The sequence below is a fragment of the Anser cygnoides genome, chromosome 1 (genome assembly GCF_040182565.1).
Source record: "Anser cygnoides isolate HZ-2024a breed goose chromosome 1, Taihu_goose_T2T_genome, whole genome shotgun sequence".
NCBI classification, from domain to species: domain Eukaryota; kingdom Metazoa; phylum Chordata; class Aves; order Anseriformes; family Anatidae; genus Anser; species Anser cygnoides.
This window is the reverse complement of record NC_089873.1, coordinates 138,622,501-138,642,770: the sequence shown is the minus strand read 5'-3', so window position 1 is coordinate 138,642,770 and position 20,270 is coordinate 138,622,501. Positions and strand designations below refer to the sequence as shown.

Below are 20,270 nucleotides of genomic sequence, written 5' to 3'. Positions count from 1 at the left end.
TCAGTTATTAGTGAGACTTTTGTGGGTTTATATTCCTTTTTCTTTATCTCTTTCCTCAGGACTATAAAAGAAAAAAAAATGATAGAAAAGAGAAAAACTGGAGAAAAGCAGAGTGTATTTTTTTTTTCAAATTGCATGGAATGAAACCTTTAAAACATTTTCTCACAATATCCTATCATTTTTAAGGGACAATTGTAGATAAACAACGGTATTACTTCAGAGAAAAAGAAATAAAAGCCTTTGAGCCACAATTACTTTTGTTTAATTTTTGTGTAAAATTCTCAGAGATATAAATGCATAGCAAGTTAGAAATAATATTTGACTTTTTCACACTTCCCTCTTTCATTTCTTTGCTTCAAGACCAATAAAATAATTAATAAATGAACTTTTCATAACTGGCAGTAATAGATAATACTTACCTATTTTCTGAGGTAGAAAAGCTTTGTAATAAGAAAGTCCCCTTGAATTATTTTTCAGATCTGTTACAGATATATTTAATTTGATTTTTCTTGATGGCTGGAAATATATGTCTTTCATGTGGCATCCAATATTTTTCTTCCTTGCATTTTTTATATATTGCTGGCATTCAAAATATTTTTCTGTCTGTCTGTGGGAAGAAAATATGAGTGTTGTAGATGAAGTTATAACAGGCCTTAGACAAGGTATAATAGACTTGGGTTAAACAAATAAACAAACAAACAAAAAAAGTTTGATACTTATTTTGCACAAGGTCTTTACCTGTATGAAAAAAAAATCTGGATATGTGCAGGAGCTTCCGCTTTAATGTGCCAGGTGCAATTGAAGAAAGAAATATTATATATGATGCATGAAAGATTCTGAATATATACTGCAACAAAGAAATCAAAAAAAAAAAAGTGAAAATATGAATTTTATTTTATATGGATTTTCTAATAACAACATGATGGATGACTTTACAAACCCATCAGGCGTCCTTAGTTCTGGAGGATAACTGGTGGATGAGAACAAATGGGTCTTTCAGCTTTTGAGGCCATGATAACTGAGAAGCATTTCTGCTACCACCAAAAGCCTTACTAACACAGTAAAAGATAAAAAAATAAAAATAAAAAATAAATTAAAAAATAAAGAAATGTCTGGAATACTAGCTGAAGATCTCTACTCTTTTAAGTTTTCCTGAAGCCAGGTAATACAGAAAGCAATCTCAACAGACATAGGAGCTGTCAGGGAAGATGGAGAGAGTGCTTGGGTTGTTCTGACATCTCACGCAGCGGGGCTAGTTTTCTGAATCTGAACATGTCTAAAATGATTCCATAATATTTCAAGATGCTATGAGTCATTTTGTTATATCCATACCAAAAAAAAATGGCATAAATGGGCTTTTAGAAGCAATAGATCTCCAAGACAGAATATTGTCATGAGTGCTTGTATGTCTTAACAACATGCAGGAAATAACAGACCTGGAGGAGCCTTGTAAGTACATTCTGTCCAGCCACTCTCCTTAATTAGCTCTTCAGTTTCTTTTGCAAAAAGCTGTGTTTTAACTTTAGCGTTAAAACCAGAATGTAACTCAAGACGTATTATCTTTTTCTTTTCTTGTAATCTTTCCTAAGAGGAGGAAGATAGACAGTACTAAGTACTGAAAGGAAAATGATGCAAATTCACTTACCAAATATGTGGTTTCACTTTAAACTATGTGTAACTGTTGAACAACTTACTTTCCTTTCATAAGAGGTATTGAAGAATGTGTAACTCAAAATATACTTCACACTGTACTTCTTTGTCTCTTCTTCTGTCAGGTTGTTGTTCCAGGACAGAATAACTCTGGAATCATACTTGGTAATCTGCAGATCATTATGTAGCCCAAGATCATCTGCAATTATAGTGACATTACTTTGTCATTTATAATGACACATGGGGGCATGGAAGACCTGCCCCCAACTGCATAGACAAAGGATTTTGCTCCCAGTAAGTCTTGCACATTCATCAGATCCCCGAGAGCTCTGTTCTCACATGGAATAGGTTGTCACATTCAGTAATATGATTTTAACAGTGAGATTTATGTTTACTGATCTATAGCTCCCAAAATGTCAGGTGATTCACTTTTAACTATCCTGGACAATTTTCCTATGGGTTTGGTCTCTATGTCTATCCACTGGTTGTAGAAAGAGCCTTGAAAAGAAGTTCTGATCAGACATCTGGGATGGCTAACATAGGATGAACTGTTACTTAATATTTTACTTACCCGCTACGTCTGGTTGTCCACTTGCCAGGCTAATGGAAAACAGTGTTTTATGCTGTAATAAAGTTAGTATCAGCACGACAGGAACAAATGTAATATGTGCCATAGCAACTGCTCTGGGCCACAGGTCTGCAGAAATTGAGACTCTTTAGTTGCAAATTTGGCTGGAAAAGCTCTTAGAACATGATGTTTTCATCTTGCATCTGTGAAATAATATGAAACAGTAACTTAACCACTTAAATGATGTCCAAAATGTAGGAAGTAAGTATGAAATAACTCATTGTCGATGGGTCTTGTTGGTCGGTGTCTTCTGTTACCAGGATGTTTGTATTTAAACCTAGTCTTTAACTGTGTGCCAGGGCCAAGGATGATACATGTGCCATATTGAGTTGGTTTTGAATTGGGGTGCTCTTTAGTTTGCATGGCGAGATCACAGAAATGACACTACTGACAGTACCTGGTAGCAGACAGCTTGGGTGGGAACCATCCGAGATAACTTTAGATAGATACAGAAACATCAGCTGTATCTGTGGGAGTCCTCTAGCCTCTAGTGACAGTAGAGCAACTGTTACTTCTAGGTTGTGATTCACATTACCTGTTTTAGATATCTACTTTAGGATAAAATGAATGGTAGCTATCTGAGGAGAAGAGAAATGAATCCTGCCATTTTCAAAAGTGAGTATCAGCAAGAATATGCCACATTTGCAAACTTTGGGGTAGAGTGAGCAAACAGATTACACACTGGTCAAAGTTGGTTTTAGAAAGACATGCACATTGATGCTTCTCTGATGGTTGACTGTTCATTCAAACGCAGTTCTCTTGATGTAAGATGACCTCTCAAACAGTTCTCCACAGAATTAATAAGCCTCTGTGTTCTGGGCTTTTCAAAGCCTCTGTGTTCTGGGCTTTTCACACAACAACTAACTCAATTACCATGGCTTTGAATATTTTCGGTACTAAATCCACATGAAGCGCTATGAAAAATCATGACAGAATGCTTTAAGATAGAGATTCCCCCACCTGGTTCTCTCTGGTATTTGTCTCAGCTACAGCAACAGCTCAGCAGCAACAGCTGCAGTATGCATGCCAAATCAGGGCTTTCGACCATGTGCACAGCAAATAAAAAAGTATATTTCTCTGCTTGGTGTGCCTGGGAAATAAGACAGTTCAGGGTAAGCTATGCTTTCCCTCACTGCTCTTTAATGATACCCTTGGAATGGTATTGTTTGTAGCAAGAGTAAATGCCAGGGAAAATGTAAAATGAAAACAAGGTTTCAAGGGTTTATAACCCAACATGTAGTGGTTATAAAGATCTCATCCATTCCCATGGTGAAGCCACCAAAAGTAGTCTTAGGAACATGTATGTACTTAAATCAGTACAAATGGAAAAATGAGGGTGGAAAACACTAGACAAGTTAAAAATTAAATATTTGTAGCTGTCAGTAACATGACAGTTATGGAAAACACAAGTGAAGAGGGACTTAAAATAGGAAAGGGAACAAAATAAATCTTAAAATAACAAATGCTTCTGGTGTTAGAAACAAAAATAGAAATCATCTGTGTGGCAATATAACCAACTGCATTCAAATGGAGAGAGAAAACACAGGGGCAGAGAAAAGATTTTTAAAGTCTGAATAAACTTAGGGGAAAAAAAAAAAGAGACGGTTTGAGTCAAAGAAAGACATTTCAGGAGAGAACACTGTTGTTTCCCAAAGGTGGCTTGTTCCTAGGAGTACTTTTTGTACAGCACTGAAGGCAATCTCTACTCAGTGCATAATGAACTCCTGCACCTTGAAGCCACAGGAAGTGTGATGGGCGACAATATCAGCAGGCTGAGAATAGGACTGGGCAAACTGGCAGAAAGGAGGTTTATGAAAAGGTTCCAAAAAGTATTAGGCATGAAGTTAGACTCTGACATCTCTAATTTAGCAACTGTGGGTGCTGGATTGCAAGAGGTGGACAACATTGTGGAATATATCCCAGTGGTACCTCCTATTGCCATTGCTGCAGACAAAATAGGAGCTGCACGACTGGGCTGACCCCACAGGACATCTCTTATGTTTATACACAATGCATTAGTCCCCAGAATACAGCAAAGGGAAAACACTGTAAAATAAGAACACCCAAGGTGATCACAAGGAAACAAAAAGCCATCCATATGTAAAAGGCTTTTTGATACACTACTTGTCAAAGAATGCATATTTTCATTTATGCCACCATAGATGAGAAGAGTAACAGAACATTTTTTCTCAGACATAAGCAGACAGGACTCTGTGTTTGTAGTGTTGTTTTAGTTACAAATGGCTTTATGTAAGCATATGGTGCCAAAATTTAGTCCATGAGGTGCAAAATAAAATTAATTGCCTGACTTTTTTTTTTTAAAAAAAAGAACTCTCTAGTCCTTTATTTCTCCCCTGAAGAAATAAATTCTAGTCAAATGTACTTACAGACAGATTTTAATGGGATAGAAAATACGTAAATAATATAATCTAAAAAATAATCAAAAAAAAAGGCAGACTGTTTTCTAAACAGTAATCTGCCAAAAAAAAAAAATCACTTTTATTATGAAAGTATTCTTAATAATTAAAGAATATAACTATACTTATATGTCTTTTTTTTTGTTTCTTTGTTTTTATTTTGTTTTGTTTGTCCCCTTGTTTTCACTGTTGAACATCAACTATAGCTATTGTGCCTGCTGGTTGCTGCCCAGCAATGCGTTTAATCTGCAACAGTGGGTGGATGGAGTAATGTAAAGGGGTGGTAACAAATGGGAAGCTGCCCACCATATACCAGAACAGCTGCAGAGACCATAGTGATTGCGCAAAACCCACCTGGCAAATCTGGGAAATAGACAGTCAGGGCCAGAAAATGAAAGTAGTGAAACCAATCTGAGCAAAACTTAGAGCAGTTACTTTTAGTGCAGGGAAAACGAACTGCTTAATTTTAAGAATTCAAGAGACTAGAGAATTTCCTGAAATGTAGGTGTGTGCACTGGCCATGCATCCGAAGAAAGGCATTTCTGAAACCTTTGTGGGTCTGATTATTTGACTACTCTTAAATAAAAAAGTAATAATAATAATAACAGTAAAATAAGGAACATCACTTTTTTAGATTTTGTTTGAGAAAATAATAAAATTGTTCAAAAGTGTTCAATTGCTTTTGAAAAAAAAGTATATTGTGCATAATTTACAACATAAATTCAGTCATTAAGCAATAAAATCTTGCATTCTTAAGCTCAAATCCAATTTACGAAGCAATTTTAGATAATGGGTATCACTAGGACCATTTGTTTTATTAAGACATACCTAAAATTTACACTTCATTTAAGGCTGAGAATTCATATTTTTCAAAGTCCTTATATGTGATAGCACACAATGTTGATATTGACTAAGGAATAATGACATAAACAACATACATCAAATACATTTTAAATGTCTGGGTAGATAGTTAAAATAGCACTACTATTTACATTTGGTTTTATTTTCGAAACTTACCTTCTTTCTTATGCATGTTAAATGCATGCAGCATCATTTGGGCTGAGATGACAGCAAGGTCAGCACTGGAGAATGTCTTGATTTAAGTCTATAGTGAGAAACTGATTCAAGAGACTTCCTTTTTTCTCAATATGCCACCTCAGAAAAGCCCGTTGCCACTGTTGCTTCCTCCTATGGTACCAAAACACACCTCTTAATACATGGAACCTTAGCCAAATTCTTCAAAATAACTTGAAAAGGCGCACCTCTCTATGACTAACCCCAGTGGTGAGAGATGTTGCTATTTTTTCTCTATTCATATGAAGGAGAAAGATTTCCAAACATTTTACATATTGCAATGGTCTTTGATGTTTTAAGAAAGAGTCAGATTACAGAACAAATTAAATTGTGTAGGGCAAGTGGTGACTACAAGATCAACATTCCTAAAAGATCATAACCTCCTTGCTGCTGTTCTGTTTTTGTGGTGGCTAATATGAATCTTTTACTGCACACTAAATTAAAATTAATTAATGGGTTAAAGCTAAAAATAAACAAATTACCAGACAGATAAAAATCACAGAAATAATGGAAGAAAAATGAAAGAACAAAAGAATCTTAACTTTTGGAAAAGTGCCACTGTTTGTTTTACTCTTTATATCAGAAACTTTGCCCAACTGAGCATCTGAAAGTCTCTTCCTTTAACTTGTTTAGTAAATGGGGTTAATTTCCAGCTATTGCTGCAATACTGAAGTGTTATGAGTGGAGTTCTAGAGAAGCCTTGATGATACATAGGTTTGATATTAACTTATAATTTTATTCATGCGAGCTGATATTTTGTATTCCAGCTTTCCACCTTAAGCTGAATTTGATGGGAGAATTATGGATATACTCACTCATGTCTTTCTGGGAATGTGGTTTGGAACAGATATGCCTCCTCTTCATGTTAAGAAGTTTATTTACTGAGCATCTGAAACATTTCAGGTTTTGGTGCAAAGGCTTGAAATGAGCCTAAGGTGTCAAGAATGAATTATTTACTGCCATAATAAATAAATAATTTTTTTTTTTAAAAGGACTTCTTAAAAGTCTCATTTCACAACAGCTGAACAGATCAAAGCATATATCTTCTTTCATTTACTAGCTGCTGTGCTCCCCTCCAGACCATCGAAACTGGCTCTTCTGCTTTGCTTTTCTCCATTTTTAGCTTCCAGACACACGGTGGATAAATGCTGATGGAGGAAGGATCCTATGCCTCCCCTCACTTTGATAGGTTGTCAGGTGAAATGGTAGAGACCTAAAGATTTTCAACTAAGTTGAAGAGGTTGGTTGAGAAGAGTTGAAAAGGCATAAGTTTTAACGGGTAAGAATAGAAACTTTTTTTATACTTTGTTATCCATTTTAAAAACACAAAAGTTAACATTAAAACAAACAAACAAAACCATATGTCATACAAAAGCTCAATACTGTGTTCCAAATTCTTACTATTAAAGCCTCAAAAACTGGTACTTTGCACCTTGAATATGCACTATGTATCTCTTTCTTCTAATTTTTTTGCTATGATTACTGTGACTGTTTCATATCTATATTTTCCTTATACATACATTTAGTAATCTAATCTTGGCTTTAGATTAGTAAATAATGTGTTTAGGTCCACATGTTATTTTACTTTTTAAATTAGTTAATGTAATTTTACAACATTTATACAACTATTGTTGTTTTTGTAATATAAATAAATGTAATACAAATAAATAAATTTGTAAAAATAATATACAATTAAATAATAAAAATAATACAATTATTGTATAATTGTTGTAATGTAATTATATAATGTAATTATATAATGTAATTAAAGATCAGCTTTTATCTCTTACTGTTCTTTTGTTTTGGTATGTATCAGACCCAAGCTTAAGACAGGTGTATACAGAAAAAAACCTCACCTCTATAGAAATGTACTACATAAAGGAAGGTAAATGATTCTTGACGACTTCAACTAACTTTAGAGGTATGTTGCATTTAAGTGAGAAGAGTGTGACTTAGAATCTCAAATCCTATTATAATAGTAGCAAACCTGGCCACAGGCTCAGTACTTTATTTTTAAAGTATAAAAAACTTATTTTCCTGTTGTGTCTCCTGCATATTAGTAAAACATAAATTTTATCTGATTTAAATGCTGTTTATACACTGGATTGATGTCTGCACATTAGTAATTGCAGCACATTTCTTACATCAGTAAAATGCTACCATTGCTGACTTCAGAGAAAAACATTCATTACCTAGTAGTGATTAGGGAAGCTGAGGCGATTCCAGATAAGAAAGGGTTAAGAATGAAACTATTAAAGGAGAACAGAACATTAGGTGTAGGGCAGGAAGCAGATGTACGGACAATGTATCTCAAAATAGGACATACGGGCAATATATCTCGAACAAGACATTGGAATCCAAGATAAGAAATAATGAGCAGAAGATTCGAAGAAAAAACAGTCCTTGCGGTTAGGAAGAAAGCTAATTCAGCAGAATCCTGACCAAGGGTGAAAAGTACACTGTGAGGAAGACTTATGGCCTTCCTCTCTGAGACCACCGACCACAGCTCGACGACCCCTGCCCAAGACCACTGAGAGGATCTGCGCAGGCGCAGGACACAAAAAACTGATTAGCATGAGAAGCGAGAGTAGGCGGGGTTAGATAATGAATATGTATAGGCGTTAATAAAATATTAATCACTGTGATGTATAAATTTGGGACGGCTTTTCACTTCGGGATGCACGATAGGCGGAAAGATCCCCCGTGCATCCGGCGCCGTCAATAAAGAATAAATCACTTAAAGAAATTGGATTTATGATCTTTGAATCAATCTGGCGACCCAGATGGGACTTCTTCTCTGTCGGACCGCAGGACCCGCTGGGAACAAGACTCCCTAGGGTACCCCCGGGATTTCCCGGAGGGACTCCTCGACTCAACGGATCACTGCGGAGGCAGACACGGACCCCATCATTGTAAGTGATTATATTCTTTATTTTGGTTTATTTGGTTGACCGGTCAATTGGGGTCGTCTGTAAGTCGGAAAGTAAAAGTTTTCTGCAGGACGGCATTTGGTTTTTTGGAAAGCACTCAGTTGCTGTTGGGAAACAAATAACCTTTGCATGCGAGGTTAGTATTACGTTGTGTTTACATGTGGAACTTGACCTTGGCTATTGTCTTTGGGATTTTGATTGTACTCTTTATAACGTTACTAGGATCTTGGTGTTATTGTGGAAAGCTGCCGGCTTGTATTGTGTAACAAGAAACATTCTGAACTGTAACATGGGGGGGCAGCAGAGTAGTGGGATTCCAAAGAAAAGCCCGTTGGGATGTATCTTGAGTCATTGGAAAGATATAGGGGGATCCCCCGGTAGAACTGAAAATAAGAAAACGTTGATAAAATATTGTAATCAATGGTGGCCACTTTATAAGTTGGATTGTGAGGGAAATGGCCACTGAATGGAACCTTAAATTATAATACTTTACTACAGTTAATGTTGTTTCTAAGGAGAGAAGGAAAGTGGGATGAGGTGTCATACGCAGATATGTCTTTCACTTTGAGAAACCACCTGGAATGGCAGAAGGAGTGTGGAATTAACTTAGCCCCACAGGATCCTTTGATCCTGGCAATAGAAAAGGATATGAAGAAGGAAGGGGCAGGAAAAATGAAAAGATGTTGTTCGGCGTGCAGTATCGGGCAGAGATGTTTGAAATTGAATGAGTCAGAGGAGAGAATGGAGGATTATGTCCTCCCGCCCCAGATAATAGAACGAGGCTTGGGGGCGAGCTCAGGAAACGGCAGAATAGATAAGAAAAATGAGAGTTGGGGGAATGGAGACTTTACCCCAATCACGGCTCGAACCCGAAGTAAGGTCGGGCCCATTATTCAAGCCCCGTTACGACAGGCTATGGGGGCTAACGGACCAGCTCGGATAAAAGTACCTTTCACAACTGCTGAGTTAGATTCATGGAAGGAAGCTGTGAAAGGATACCGGGATGATCCAGAATCAGTGGCCCGGAGGTTTGAGCTGATTGTAAAGAATTTAGATCCCGATTGGAAAGATATAGAGATAATGCTGGCAGCATTATCGGAAACGGAAAAGCAACTGGTAATTAAGAATGCACAAACTCAAGTACAGACCCAGGTAACGTCAGGAGTTTTACCTGGAACTGTGGAGGTATATGTGCCCAGAGTGGACCCAAACTGGGACTATAATGATGAGGGTGATTATAGGTTATTAAAAAGATATCAGGAATGGATTAGGATCGCCTTGGAAAGTGCGATACCAAAGTCTGTAAACTGGTCTAGGTTATATACCATAAAACAGGGGCAAACTGAGACCCCGTCAGAATTTCTCGATTGACTAAGGACAGCAATGCAAAAATTTACAACGATAGACCCCTCTTCTGAGGAAGGTAAAGTCCAGCTAGTATCACTGTTCTTGGGTCAGTCTGCGGACGATATAAGGCGGAAGCTTCAGAAAATGAAGGAGCCGGATGTGAGAGATTTAGAAAGGCTGGTGGAAGAGGCATGGAGGGTATTTAGGAATCGAGAAGGGAATGAGAAACAAAGGCTGGGTAGGGCTATTGCTGCGGCAACTGTTGCGGCCTTACAGAGGCAAGAAGAACCTTTTCGGGGAAAAGGAAGAGGGAATGGGATAAGGGGAAGGTCAGTAAAGCCTCCCCTGAGACCGAATCAGTGTGCATATTGTAGGGAAGTGGGTCATTGGAAAAGGGAATGTCCGAAACAATGGGAGAAGAACAGGTTGATGGTAGCTAGTGTATCTCCCGACCAATGAAGTGGACCGGGGGATTCTACCCTAGCAGATCCGCTGGTTAAAATTAAGCTAGGGAAATCAGGACAGGAAGTGGAGTTTTTAATTGACACAGGAGCGACTTATTCTGTGTTAAACCAGAAATTGATACCAGAGGATGAGGATTTTGTGACGGTGATAGGAGCTACAGGCCAGCACGAGAAAGCCTTTTTCCTAAGGCCTTTAAAATATAAGTTAGGGAAACAGATGGGAATACATAGGTTTTCATATTTACCAGGATCCCCGAAGTCTTTGCTGGGGCGAGATTTACTAGAACAATTAGAAGCGGAAATTGTCTTTGAAAAAGGGAAGGTGGGGTTAAAGGTGAGAGAAGAAAAGCTGATAACCGCGCTAAGCTTAACGCTGATACAAGCAGACCCCATCGGTAAAGTACCTTCGGAGATTTTAGACCAAGTTTACCCAGGAGTCTGGGCTACTGACATCCCTGGGCGAGCCAAAAATGCAGCCCCGATAGTGGTGAGATTAAAGCCAGGGGAAAGGCCAGTTAAGATTAAGCAATATCCCCTAAGATTAGAAGACAGGAAAGGAATTAAGGGGATAGTGGATAAGTTTTTAAAACATGGACTGCTGGTTGAGTGTGAATCTGAATATAATACTCCTATACTACCAATTAAGAAGCCAGATGGGAAGAACTATAGATTAGTGCAGGATTTAAGAGCTATAAATAAGATCACTGAAGATATACACCCTGTGGTAGCCAACCCGTACACATTACTGACTAAATTAAAAGATAATTTAGTTTGGTTTACCGTACTGGATTTAAAAGATGCCTTCTTCTGCCTGGTTTACCGTACTGGATTTAAAAGATGCCTTCTTCTGCCTGACTTTAGCCCCAGAAAGTCAGAAGCTTTTTGCTTTTGAATGGGAAAATCCAGACTCAGGACGAAAGGCTCAATTGACCTGGACCATATTGCCGCAGGGATTCAAAAACAGCCCCACGATTTTTGGGAATCAACTAGCAAAAGAGCTTGAGGTTTGGGAGGCCCCAAACACCGAAGGAGTTCTGCTGCAATACGTTGATGACCTTTTGATAGCCACTGAGAATAGGAGCAGCTGCATGCAATGGACGATAAGTCTCCTTAATTTTCTGGGTTTGAATGGGTATCGAGTCTCTCAACAGAAGGCTCAGCTGATTCAGTCACGTGTAACTTACTTGGGGTTTGAGATTTCAGGGGGACAAAGGGAGTTAGGAACAGAACGGAAAGAAACTATCTGCCGTACCCCAGAACCACAGACCATTAAGGAATTACGAACTTTTCTAGGGATGACAGGTTGGTGCCGTCTATGGATTAATAATTATGGACTAATTGTAAAACCCCTATATGACCTCATCAAGAATAACCAGTCAAAATTGGTCTGGACGGGGGAAGCACGGGCTGCCTTTAAGAAGCTTAAATTGGAGTTAATGCGAGCACCAGCTTTGGGTCTACCGGACTTGTCTAAACCCTTTTGGTTGTACTCCTATGAGAGACAAGGGATGGCTCTGGGGGTGCTGGCACAGAAGCTGGGCCCCTACAGGAGAGCTGTGGCCTACTTCTCTAAACAACTGGATGAAGTAAGTAAAGGTTGGCCGGGTTGCCTTCGAGCGGTGGCCGCTGTCATCATGAATATACAGGAGGCTCAGAAGTTCACTATGGGACAGAAGATAACCGTGCTGGTATCACACACTGTCTCGGCAGTCTTGGAGCAGAAAGGGGCACACTGGTTATCCCCTCAAAGATTTTTAAAATACCAAGCAATACTGGTGGAGCAAGATGACGTAGAAATTGTGGTTACTAACATTGTGAACCCAGCTTCTTTCCTTAGTAACGCTCCTGACGAGCCAGTGGTCCACGATTGTATCGAAACTATGGAAACTGTGTATTCTAGCCGACCAGATCTCAAGGAGGAGCCCTTGGAAGACGCGGACGAATCATGGTATACTGATGGAAGCAGCTTTGTGAAACAAGGACAACGCAAAGCAGGGTATACGGTGACGACCACTCAACAGGTAATTGAGTCGAAACCATTACCCCTTGGGACGTCTGCTCAGAAAGCAGAAATAATTGCCCTTACGCGGGCATTGGAACTAGCAGCAGGAAAGAAAGTAAATATCTGGACAGACTCTAAGTATGCATTTGGTGTGGTGCATGCACATGGGGCTATCTGGAAGGAACGAGGATTATTAACGGCCCAAGGAAAACAAATAAAATATGCTGAGGAGATTTTGAAGTTGTTGGAAGCGGTAAAGCACCCAGAGAAGGTGGCTGTTATACATTGCCGGGGACACCAAAAAGGAACCGCTGACTTCGAGGTAGGGAACCGATTGGCTGACCAAGAAGCAAAAAGGGTGGCCGGATTGGCTGAGGCAGAAGCGCTCACTTTAATACCAGACGGTAAAATACAAACTTTAGGTGAAGGACAGGAACCTAGGTACACACGGGAAGATCAAAAGTTAATTGGGGACCTGGGAGGAAAAGCAAGGAGTGATGGATGGGTATACCTGAAAGATAATAGGGTTGTACTACCCTCTAATTTAATATGGCCTATGGTCATGGCAGAACATAATAAGACTCATTGGGGAGCAGACACCTTATATAAAAATCTGAGTCGAGTCTTGGTGGGAAAAATCTGTATACTACGGTAAAACAAGTAACCCAGCAATGCAGTATTCGTTTGCATCATAACCCTAATACAGAAAATAGGGTAAAGTTCGGAATAATCAGTAAAGGAAACTATCCAGGACAACAATGGCAGATAGATTTTTCAGAACTGCCAAGAAAAGGGGGGTATCGATACTTGTTGGTTTTGACAGATACTTTTTCCGGGTGGCCGGAGGCTTTTCCCTGTCGAACCAACAAGGCAAGAGAAGTGGTTAAGGTTTTACTGAATGAGATAATACCGCGTTTCGGAATTCCGGCAGCAATGTCCTCGGATAGAGGCTCTCATTTTTGTGCGCAAATAGTTCAAGAAGTAAGTAAGGTCTTAGGGGTAGACTGGCAACTCCATACCCCTTACAGACCACAGGCAAGCGGACAAGTGGAAAAGATGAATCATCTAATCAAACAACAAATAGCCAAAATAGGGCAAGAGACTAATTTATCATGGCCTCAGTCTCTCCCTTTGGCTTTACTTAGAATTAGAGTAAAACCACGGACAAAGGAAAATCTAAGCCCTTTTGAAATATTATACGGAAGACCCTATCAGTTTTTGTTCAGCGGGGAGGACCTGACGCAACTGGGGTCGGGATACTTGTATAATTATTTAATAGGACTCCAAAAACAGTTGGATCAAATATCTAAAGTTGTCTCAGGAACCAGGGCTAGAGGGCTGGACCAACCAATCCACCCCTTTAAACCTGGGGATTATGTGTATGTAAAAGCATTTGCAGGTCGCCCTTTGGAAGAAAAGTGGACGGGACCATACCAGGTGCTGCTGACAACACATACCGCCATCAAGATTAAGGAGCAAACGGCCTGGATCCATTATTCGAGAGTGAAGAAAGCTCCAAAAGCCCCCTGGAAAGTAACGCTGGGTGACGGTGAACTGAAACTAAAGTTCAGTCAAGCAAAATGAAGACACTATGGTCAGGAGTATTTAGTAATGTAGTTAGCAGAAATTTAGTTAACAGAATTGTTTTATTTCTGTGGCTTATAGTTGTAATTGTGATTCAAGAATTGGAAGGTGCTTCTATGATGATAGAGAATGGTGGGTGGCCTTGGTCTGAAGCCGTAAAAAGGCTGAAGACCAGGACCACAGACTAATAATAGATGCACTTAGTATGGCACAAGATAATGTATCTTTAGCTCTTAGTTGTATACAGGTACAGTTATGGATGCAGGCAACGGCTGCCTTGATCATTAGGGAAGGAAGTGAAGGCATTTTTCCGGCTGAAGTCCGAAAGATTGTTTGGGACAATGCCAATGATTTCGAAAAGAAGTTCCAATCTTGGTGGACTCTGGTAAATTTTACCTATGATCCCATTATTAACATGGCTACTGCCTTTGTGCTTACTATACGTAATGCTACAGTTTATGTTATCCACCCCATTGTTGCACTAGGGTTAAATCATGAGGAAACAGTGCTCTATCCTTCGGAGCATAGAACCTGGGCCCGGATGAAGAACGGGAAATGGCAGTCTGTGAATCTAGAATCATGTGTTACCCGGGAACAACAAGGATTTATTTGTGAGAGCAACACAATTGATGCTCAGGATGTCTGTCTTGACACTGAGCAAGGTGTTTGCCACTTTGAAATTCATCCAAATACTAGTCAAAAGACTGTGCTTGTATATATTGGTCAAGGCTGTGTGTGTTTAAGAACTGCTTGTGCTTTTGTAGAAGTAGATGAGGAAAACATAACTCTACCTAGCAAAAATCACTCTAACTTTTGTATTTGTAACTTTGTTAGAATCATCGGGTGTGATTTTTTATATTCAGCACCAGTGGTATCCCACCAGTTGATCAAGTCCAACCACACAATGTATCACAAGTTATTACCCACACCTATTGGGATGAACCTCACGCTAGTGAAGCAATTACTTAAACACCAAGACCTGATCAAAATTTTAAAAGGCATTCAGGAAGATGGAGAGAAGACTTTAATCACTGTCCACCATGATACAAAAGAAATAAACAGAGTTTTGCAAAGAGTAAAACAAGACACAGATCATAGCTGGTGGGACAAACTCTTTGGATGGTCGCCAACTGCAACTGGGATTTTGAACACATTGTGTCACCCAATTATTGTTCTATTGATGTTAGTTGGTATAAGTTTAATATTGTCTTTTGTAATACTTGTTTGGAATTGGAAATTGTTACAACGAATGGCAATATTAGCTTCCCTGACGAAAGTACATGGCAAGGTATTGAGAGATACATATCGTAGAGGCTGGGAAGAAGAATTTTTGTATTCGGAAAGGTCTCTACTGACATAGAGGAAATATAGAAACAAACAAAGGTTCTGTATAAGATTAGTAAGGATAACATTTCATGGGGCTTTGAGGAAATATGGAATAAGTTAACTTCATGGTTACCCAACTTTCAATAGTTAGAACAAGTTTTTACTGATCTGGTTATGTTATTGGTAGTAGGAATATTTGTATGTATGTCACTGCGATACTGCTAATGATAAGGGCATGCAATGCAAAAGAATTTGCATGGGGAAAAGAAAAGGGGGGATTGATTAGGGAAGCTGAGGCGATTCCAGATAAGAAAGGGTTAAGAATGAAACTATTAAAGGAGAACAGAACATTAGGTGTAGGGCAGGAAGCAGATGTACGGACAATGTATCTCAAAATAGGACATACGGGCAATATATCTCGAACAAGACATTGGAATCCAAGATAAGAAATAATGAGCAGAAGATTCGAAGAAAAAACAGTCCTTGCGGTTAGGAAGAAAGCTAATTCAGCAGAATCCTGACCAAGGGTGAAAAGTACACTGTGAGGAAGACTTATGGCCTTCCTCTCTGAGACCACCGACCACAGCTCGACGACCCCTGCCCAAGACCACTGAGAGGATCTGCGCAGGCGCAGGACACAAAAAACTGATTAGCATGAGAAGCGAGAGTAGGCGGGGTTAGATAATGAATATGTATAGGCGTTAATAAAATATTAATCACTGTGATGTATAAATTTGGGACGGCTTTTCACTTCGGGATGCACGATAGGCGGAAAGATCCCCCGTGCATCCGGCGCCGTCAATAAAGAATAAATCACTTAAAGAAATTGGATTTATGATCTTTGAATCAGTAGTAGTATGTTTTCTGGAGTTTTCTCATAATTTAAAGTAATTAAAGATGAAAAGGAAAAAAGATATACCTCAGGGATTATTTATTTATTTATTTATTTTTAATAATCATACAGTTTTAACTGTATTCAGAAAAGTAAGAATGATGAGAATTCAACACATTTTCCATTTTAGCAGACTCTTACACTGAACTCAGTAATAGATTATAAAAGTGTTTCATTGGAACCACATATGTATTTGGGCTGATCAAAATGGCATGTCATATAACTAAAAAAATCCATAAAGCCGATTCACTGAACAGTACATCACCCAGCATTTAGCTGCCTGTTAAAAGGAATGACTGCTAACTTTCTGTAAAACCAGTGCTCTATGCAAAGTTCAGTAGTTAGCAATCATTTGTTTTGTGGTCATCTAAGCACTGTGCTGAGATAGTTCCAGTAAAGATGCATGTGGCTGCAGGACATGGGTTTTCCTTTCTCACATTCCCTTAAGTGTTTTATGTTGTATTAGAACAACTAATGCTTGTAATCATGCTAGGGGCATTTGAGATGCTCATTAATTCCAGCTCTGTTTACATCAATAGAGGAAGAAGGGAAAATCTCATATTTTCTTTGCATAGAAGGGAAAATTACATTTCTAAGATTTGTGCCACTGAAAAAGAAATGTTAAACTACAAAGGAGCAGTGAGACAAGCTGAAAGGATATCAGTAAGATAAAGGGGGTGTCCTGAATGCATATGCTGTTGTTAGCAGAAGGGAATGTTGACATCACAGCTTTCTACTGCAGTGACTAAAATACAACCCTTTGGGTTTTTAATGCTGTTTTGCAGCTAATTTTATGTTTCTGTTTCACATAATAGGGATGGCAACAGTCCATAAGGCCTTCTACTCTGTGATCTCAAAATGTAATGTTTCTTTTGTTGTCCAATATTTTTGTAATGCTTTTCAAAATAGATAGATGTACATGTATATATAGTAATACAAGTTTAGCCAGAGAAAGTAATTTCTTGGAGAAGATATCTCTTTGCTTTCCAAAAATTGTCAGCTACAGCTAATAGCCATCCGTTGACCATAAAAGCAAACTTGATACAATGTTTTTGTCTCTCTGTTTTTTCTACATCTATACAGGTTAATATCAATTACAGTCATATCCTACATGTAGAGATTTATCAGAGACCAAAGTACAGGTTTGGGGCGTGCTCTAGGATAAACTGACTTTGCATTGAGGTGGGAATGAGTCCTTTAAAAAAGTGTAACATTATACAGACATGCTTGTTCTCAGCTAATTAGAAAGAAGCAGTGAAAGATTTCAATTAAAAGACAGTGCTGATAGTATTGCCAGTTTCTCCATGGCAGATGCGTTAGACTAAATTAGATCCATTTAACACCTACTATAGAATATGCACTACTTTTAATATGGGAGAGAAAAAGGAGGGAAATACTGGGGGGGGGGAAACAGACCTAATCTTTTCTGAGTGAGGAACCCAGGTATAGAGAGATTATACACGTTTTCCAAATCATGCCAGAAATAGCTGAAATATCCAGGAATTTATACGGTTCTGAGATTTCCCTTTTAAAGCTTTTGGACTGCATGGAAAAATTCAAAATACTGATCAGGAGCTAATGTTTCATTACACATACAACTTAACTTCTTTCTGGGGTAATGGTCAGGTCAGTGATGAATCACAGTAGTTGTAATGAATAACAGCCTGTGAGACCAAGGCTTGAAACAGATGACTTATCTTTCAGTGTGAAAACAACGTATATGTATCCTGAATATTTCTAGGAAGAAAGCTTGCTGTATTATAAAAGATAAGCTATATTTCATAACCGTTATACTTCTTTCAAGGAAACTGGTAAAACATAACACAGAAAAAAAATCGTAGATGCTTAAGAGCTTATTACTTATTTCCTTATGTATTGTCATTTGATTGCTAATTTGTCTAAATATTCCTGATCAGATATTGAAGCATTGACAACAGAAATTGTACTATATATACTTTATCAGCTATAAACTTGAGGAATCAAATAAGAGAGAGACTCATCTCACCTTAAGGTAAACCCATACAGTCAATCAGATAAATCACACTTTAAACCGAATTGACTAGATCTCTGCTAATTACAACTGAATTTCAGACGCCCTACAGTTATTGAACATGCAATGCCTGCTCTCCCTGTTTAGATGAAACTTTTAAAAATGGACAGATTTTTAAAAGCAGTGTTTTAATGAAGTACTGTTAATTTTTCTCCATGCTTCCTCTACACAATTCATTTAAGATTGTCCTTCAGAATGGTTCATTCCATTTTCCTTCCCAGTCAGTGTGCAGAAATTGCTTCAGGTGCTCAAAAACAGTCCTTGTCCTTATAACATCTTTAGCCTTCAAGTCTTAAGACTAAGGACTGACTCTGGCAAAGCTTCTATTGGTTTGCAGATGGCTATTAAAATACTGCTTCCTATTTGGATTCCTGAGGATTTTGTAAAGTGCTGACTCATGTATCCTTCACCTGATTCTTTCAACTCACAAACCAGGGTTTGATAAGGAGCCATCTATTGCTACCCTGTGGTGCTCTTTGCCCAGCCAAGGACAACATGTATGTGCAGTTGACATTCACTGAAGACAAGCACACTGGTGTCCTTTACACAGCCAAATTTGGAAGGGAAAAAAAGCTATCCACTTGCTATAACTATCATCTTTGGAAAGACTTTCTCACCCTCATGGCACTCCTCCCCTACCAAACCCTAGCTGCCCAAGATCACAATAGTGAAGAGCAGTATTTACCACTCAGTTTAAAGAAAATTGACTTGTTGCCAAGCAAGCTGATGATATAAAATCCACCAGAGACAATCAGAGGGAAAATGTCTATTTGTCCACCAATCACAAGCAGATTATTTTTTTTTTTGGTGAAATAATTTTTGCTAATCCCAGTTCCAAAACACTCAAATTCCTTGCAAATGAACACTCCAACAGAATCACTGGCATTGATTTCACCTAGTCAGATTCTGAAAAAATTCATTCTGCATTAGAGAAAGATTAGCTTATAGATCACCTGCGCAGCACTTTTATATACTGGTCAACATTGATATTGTGCCTGCTCACACTCTTAGCTCCTTATTACTAATCTAGAGCTCACTCTTTTACATTCTTATGGTCTTTCAGTCTTCTATCAGTGAGAATACACTGAGCAAGAATCATAGAATCTTAGAATCACTAAGGTTGGTAAAGACCTTCAAGATCATCTGGTCCAACCATCCCCCTACCACCAATGTCACCCACTGAACCATGTCCCTAAGCACCACATCCAACCTTTCCTTGAACACCGCCAGGGATGGTGACTCCACCACCTCCCTGGGCAGCTTGTTCCAATGCCTGACTGCTCTTTCTGAGAAGAAATGTCTCCTCTTTTACAACCTAAACCTCCCCTGGTGCTATTTGAGGCCATTCTCTCTAGTCCTGTCACTGGTTATCTATGAAAAAAGGCCGACCCCCAGCTCCTCACAACTTCCTTTCAGGTATTTGTAGAGAGCAATGAGGTCTCCCCCGAGCCTTCTCTTCTCCAGACTGAACATCCCCAGTTCCCTTAGCCGCTCCTCACAGGACTTGTGTTCCAGGCCCTTTGCCAGCTTTGTAGCCCTTCTCTGAACACGCTCCAGGGCCTCAACGTCTTTCTTGTAGTGAGTGGCCCAAAACTGAACATGGTACTCGAGGTGCAGCCTCACCAGAGCTGATTACAGGGGGATAATCACGTCCCTGGTCCTGCTGGCTGCACTTTTCCTGATACGAACCAGGATGCTGTTGACCCTCTTGGCCACCTGGGCACAGTGCCAGCAACCACACTGAAAGTGAGGGAGCTGTATTTGATAGTCATGACAATTCAAAAGCATTTCAGCAACCAAGCATAGGCTTTGAGCAGCCATTCCATGTGCTCTTTGAAACAATTCCATTATCACCCAAAAAACTGAGCTATCTGTGGGCACTGGTTTTTGTCACAGGAAAAAAAAA

The 20,270-nt window shown here is 38.9% G+C and overlaps 1 protein-coding gene across 3 annotated transcripts in view; it reads right to left on the bottom strand.

The window, feature by feature from the left end:
• Positions 1-20,270, bottom strand: part of LOC106035751 (interleukin-5 receptor subunit alpha-like) — a 47,239-nt gene that overhangs the window by 23,334 nt on the left and 3,635 nt on the right. For 2 of the 3 annotated variants that reach the window (XM_048081158.2, XM_013180792.3), the window contains exons 2-7: positions 5,713-5,883; positions 2,222-2,421; positions 1,695-1,849; positions 1,437-1,584; positions 739-847; positions 420-607 (exon numbers count right to left, since the gene is read on the bottom strand). In XM_048081158.2, the coding sequence (XP_047937115.2) occupies positions 420-607; positions 739-847; positions 1,437-1,584; positions 1,695-1,849; positions 2,222-2,324 (703 nt within the window). In that variant the 5' untranslated portion in view covers positions 2,325-2,421; positions 5,713-5,883. The remainder of the gene's footprint in view (positions 1-419; positions 608-738; positions 848-1,436; positions 1,585-1,694; positions 1,850-2,221; positions 2,422-5,712; positions 5,884-20,270) is intronic. The other variant, XM_013180791.3, reaches the window with a different exon arrangement.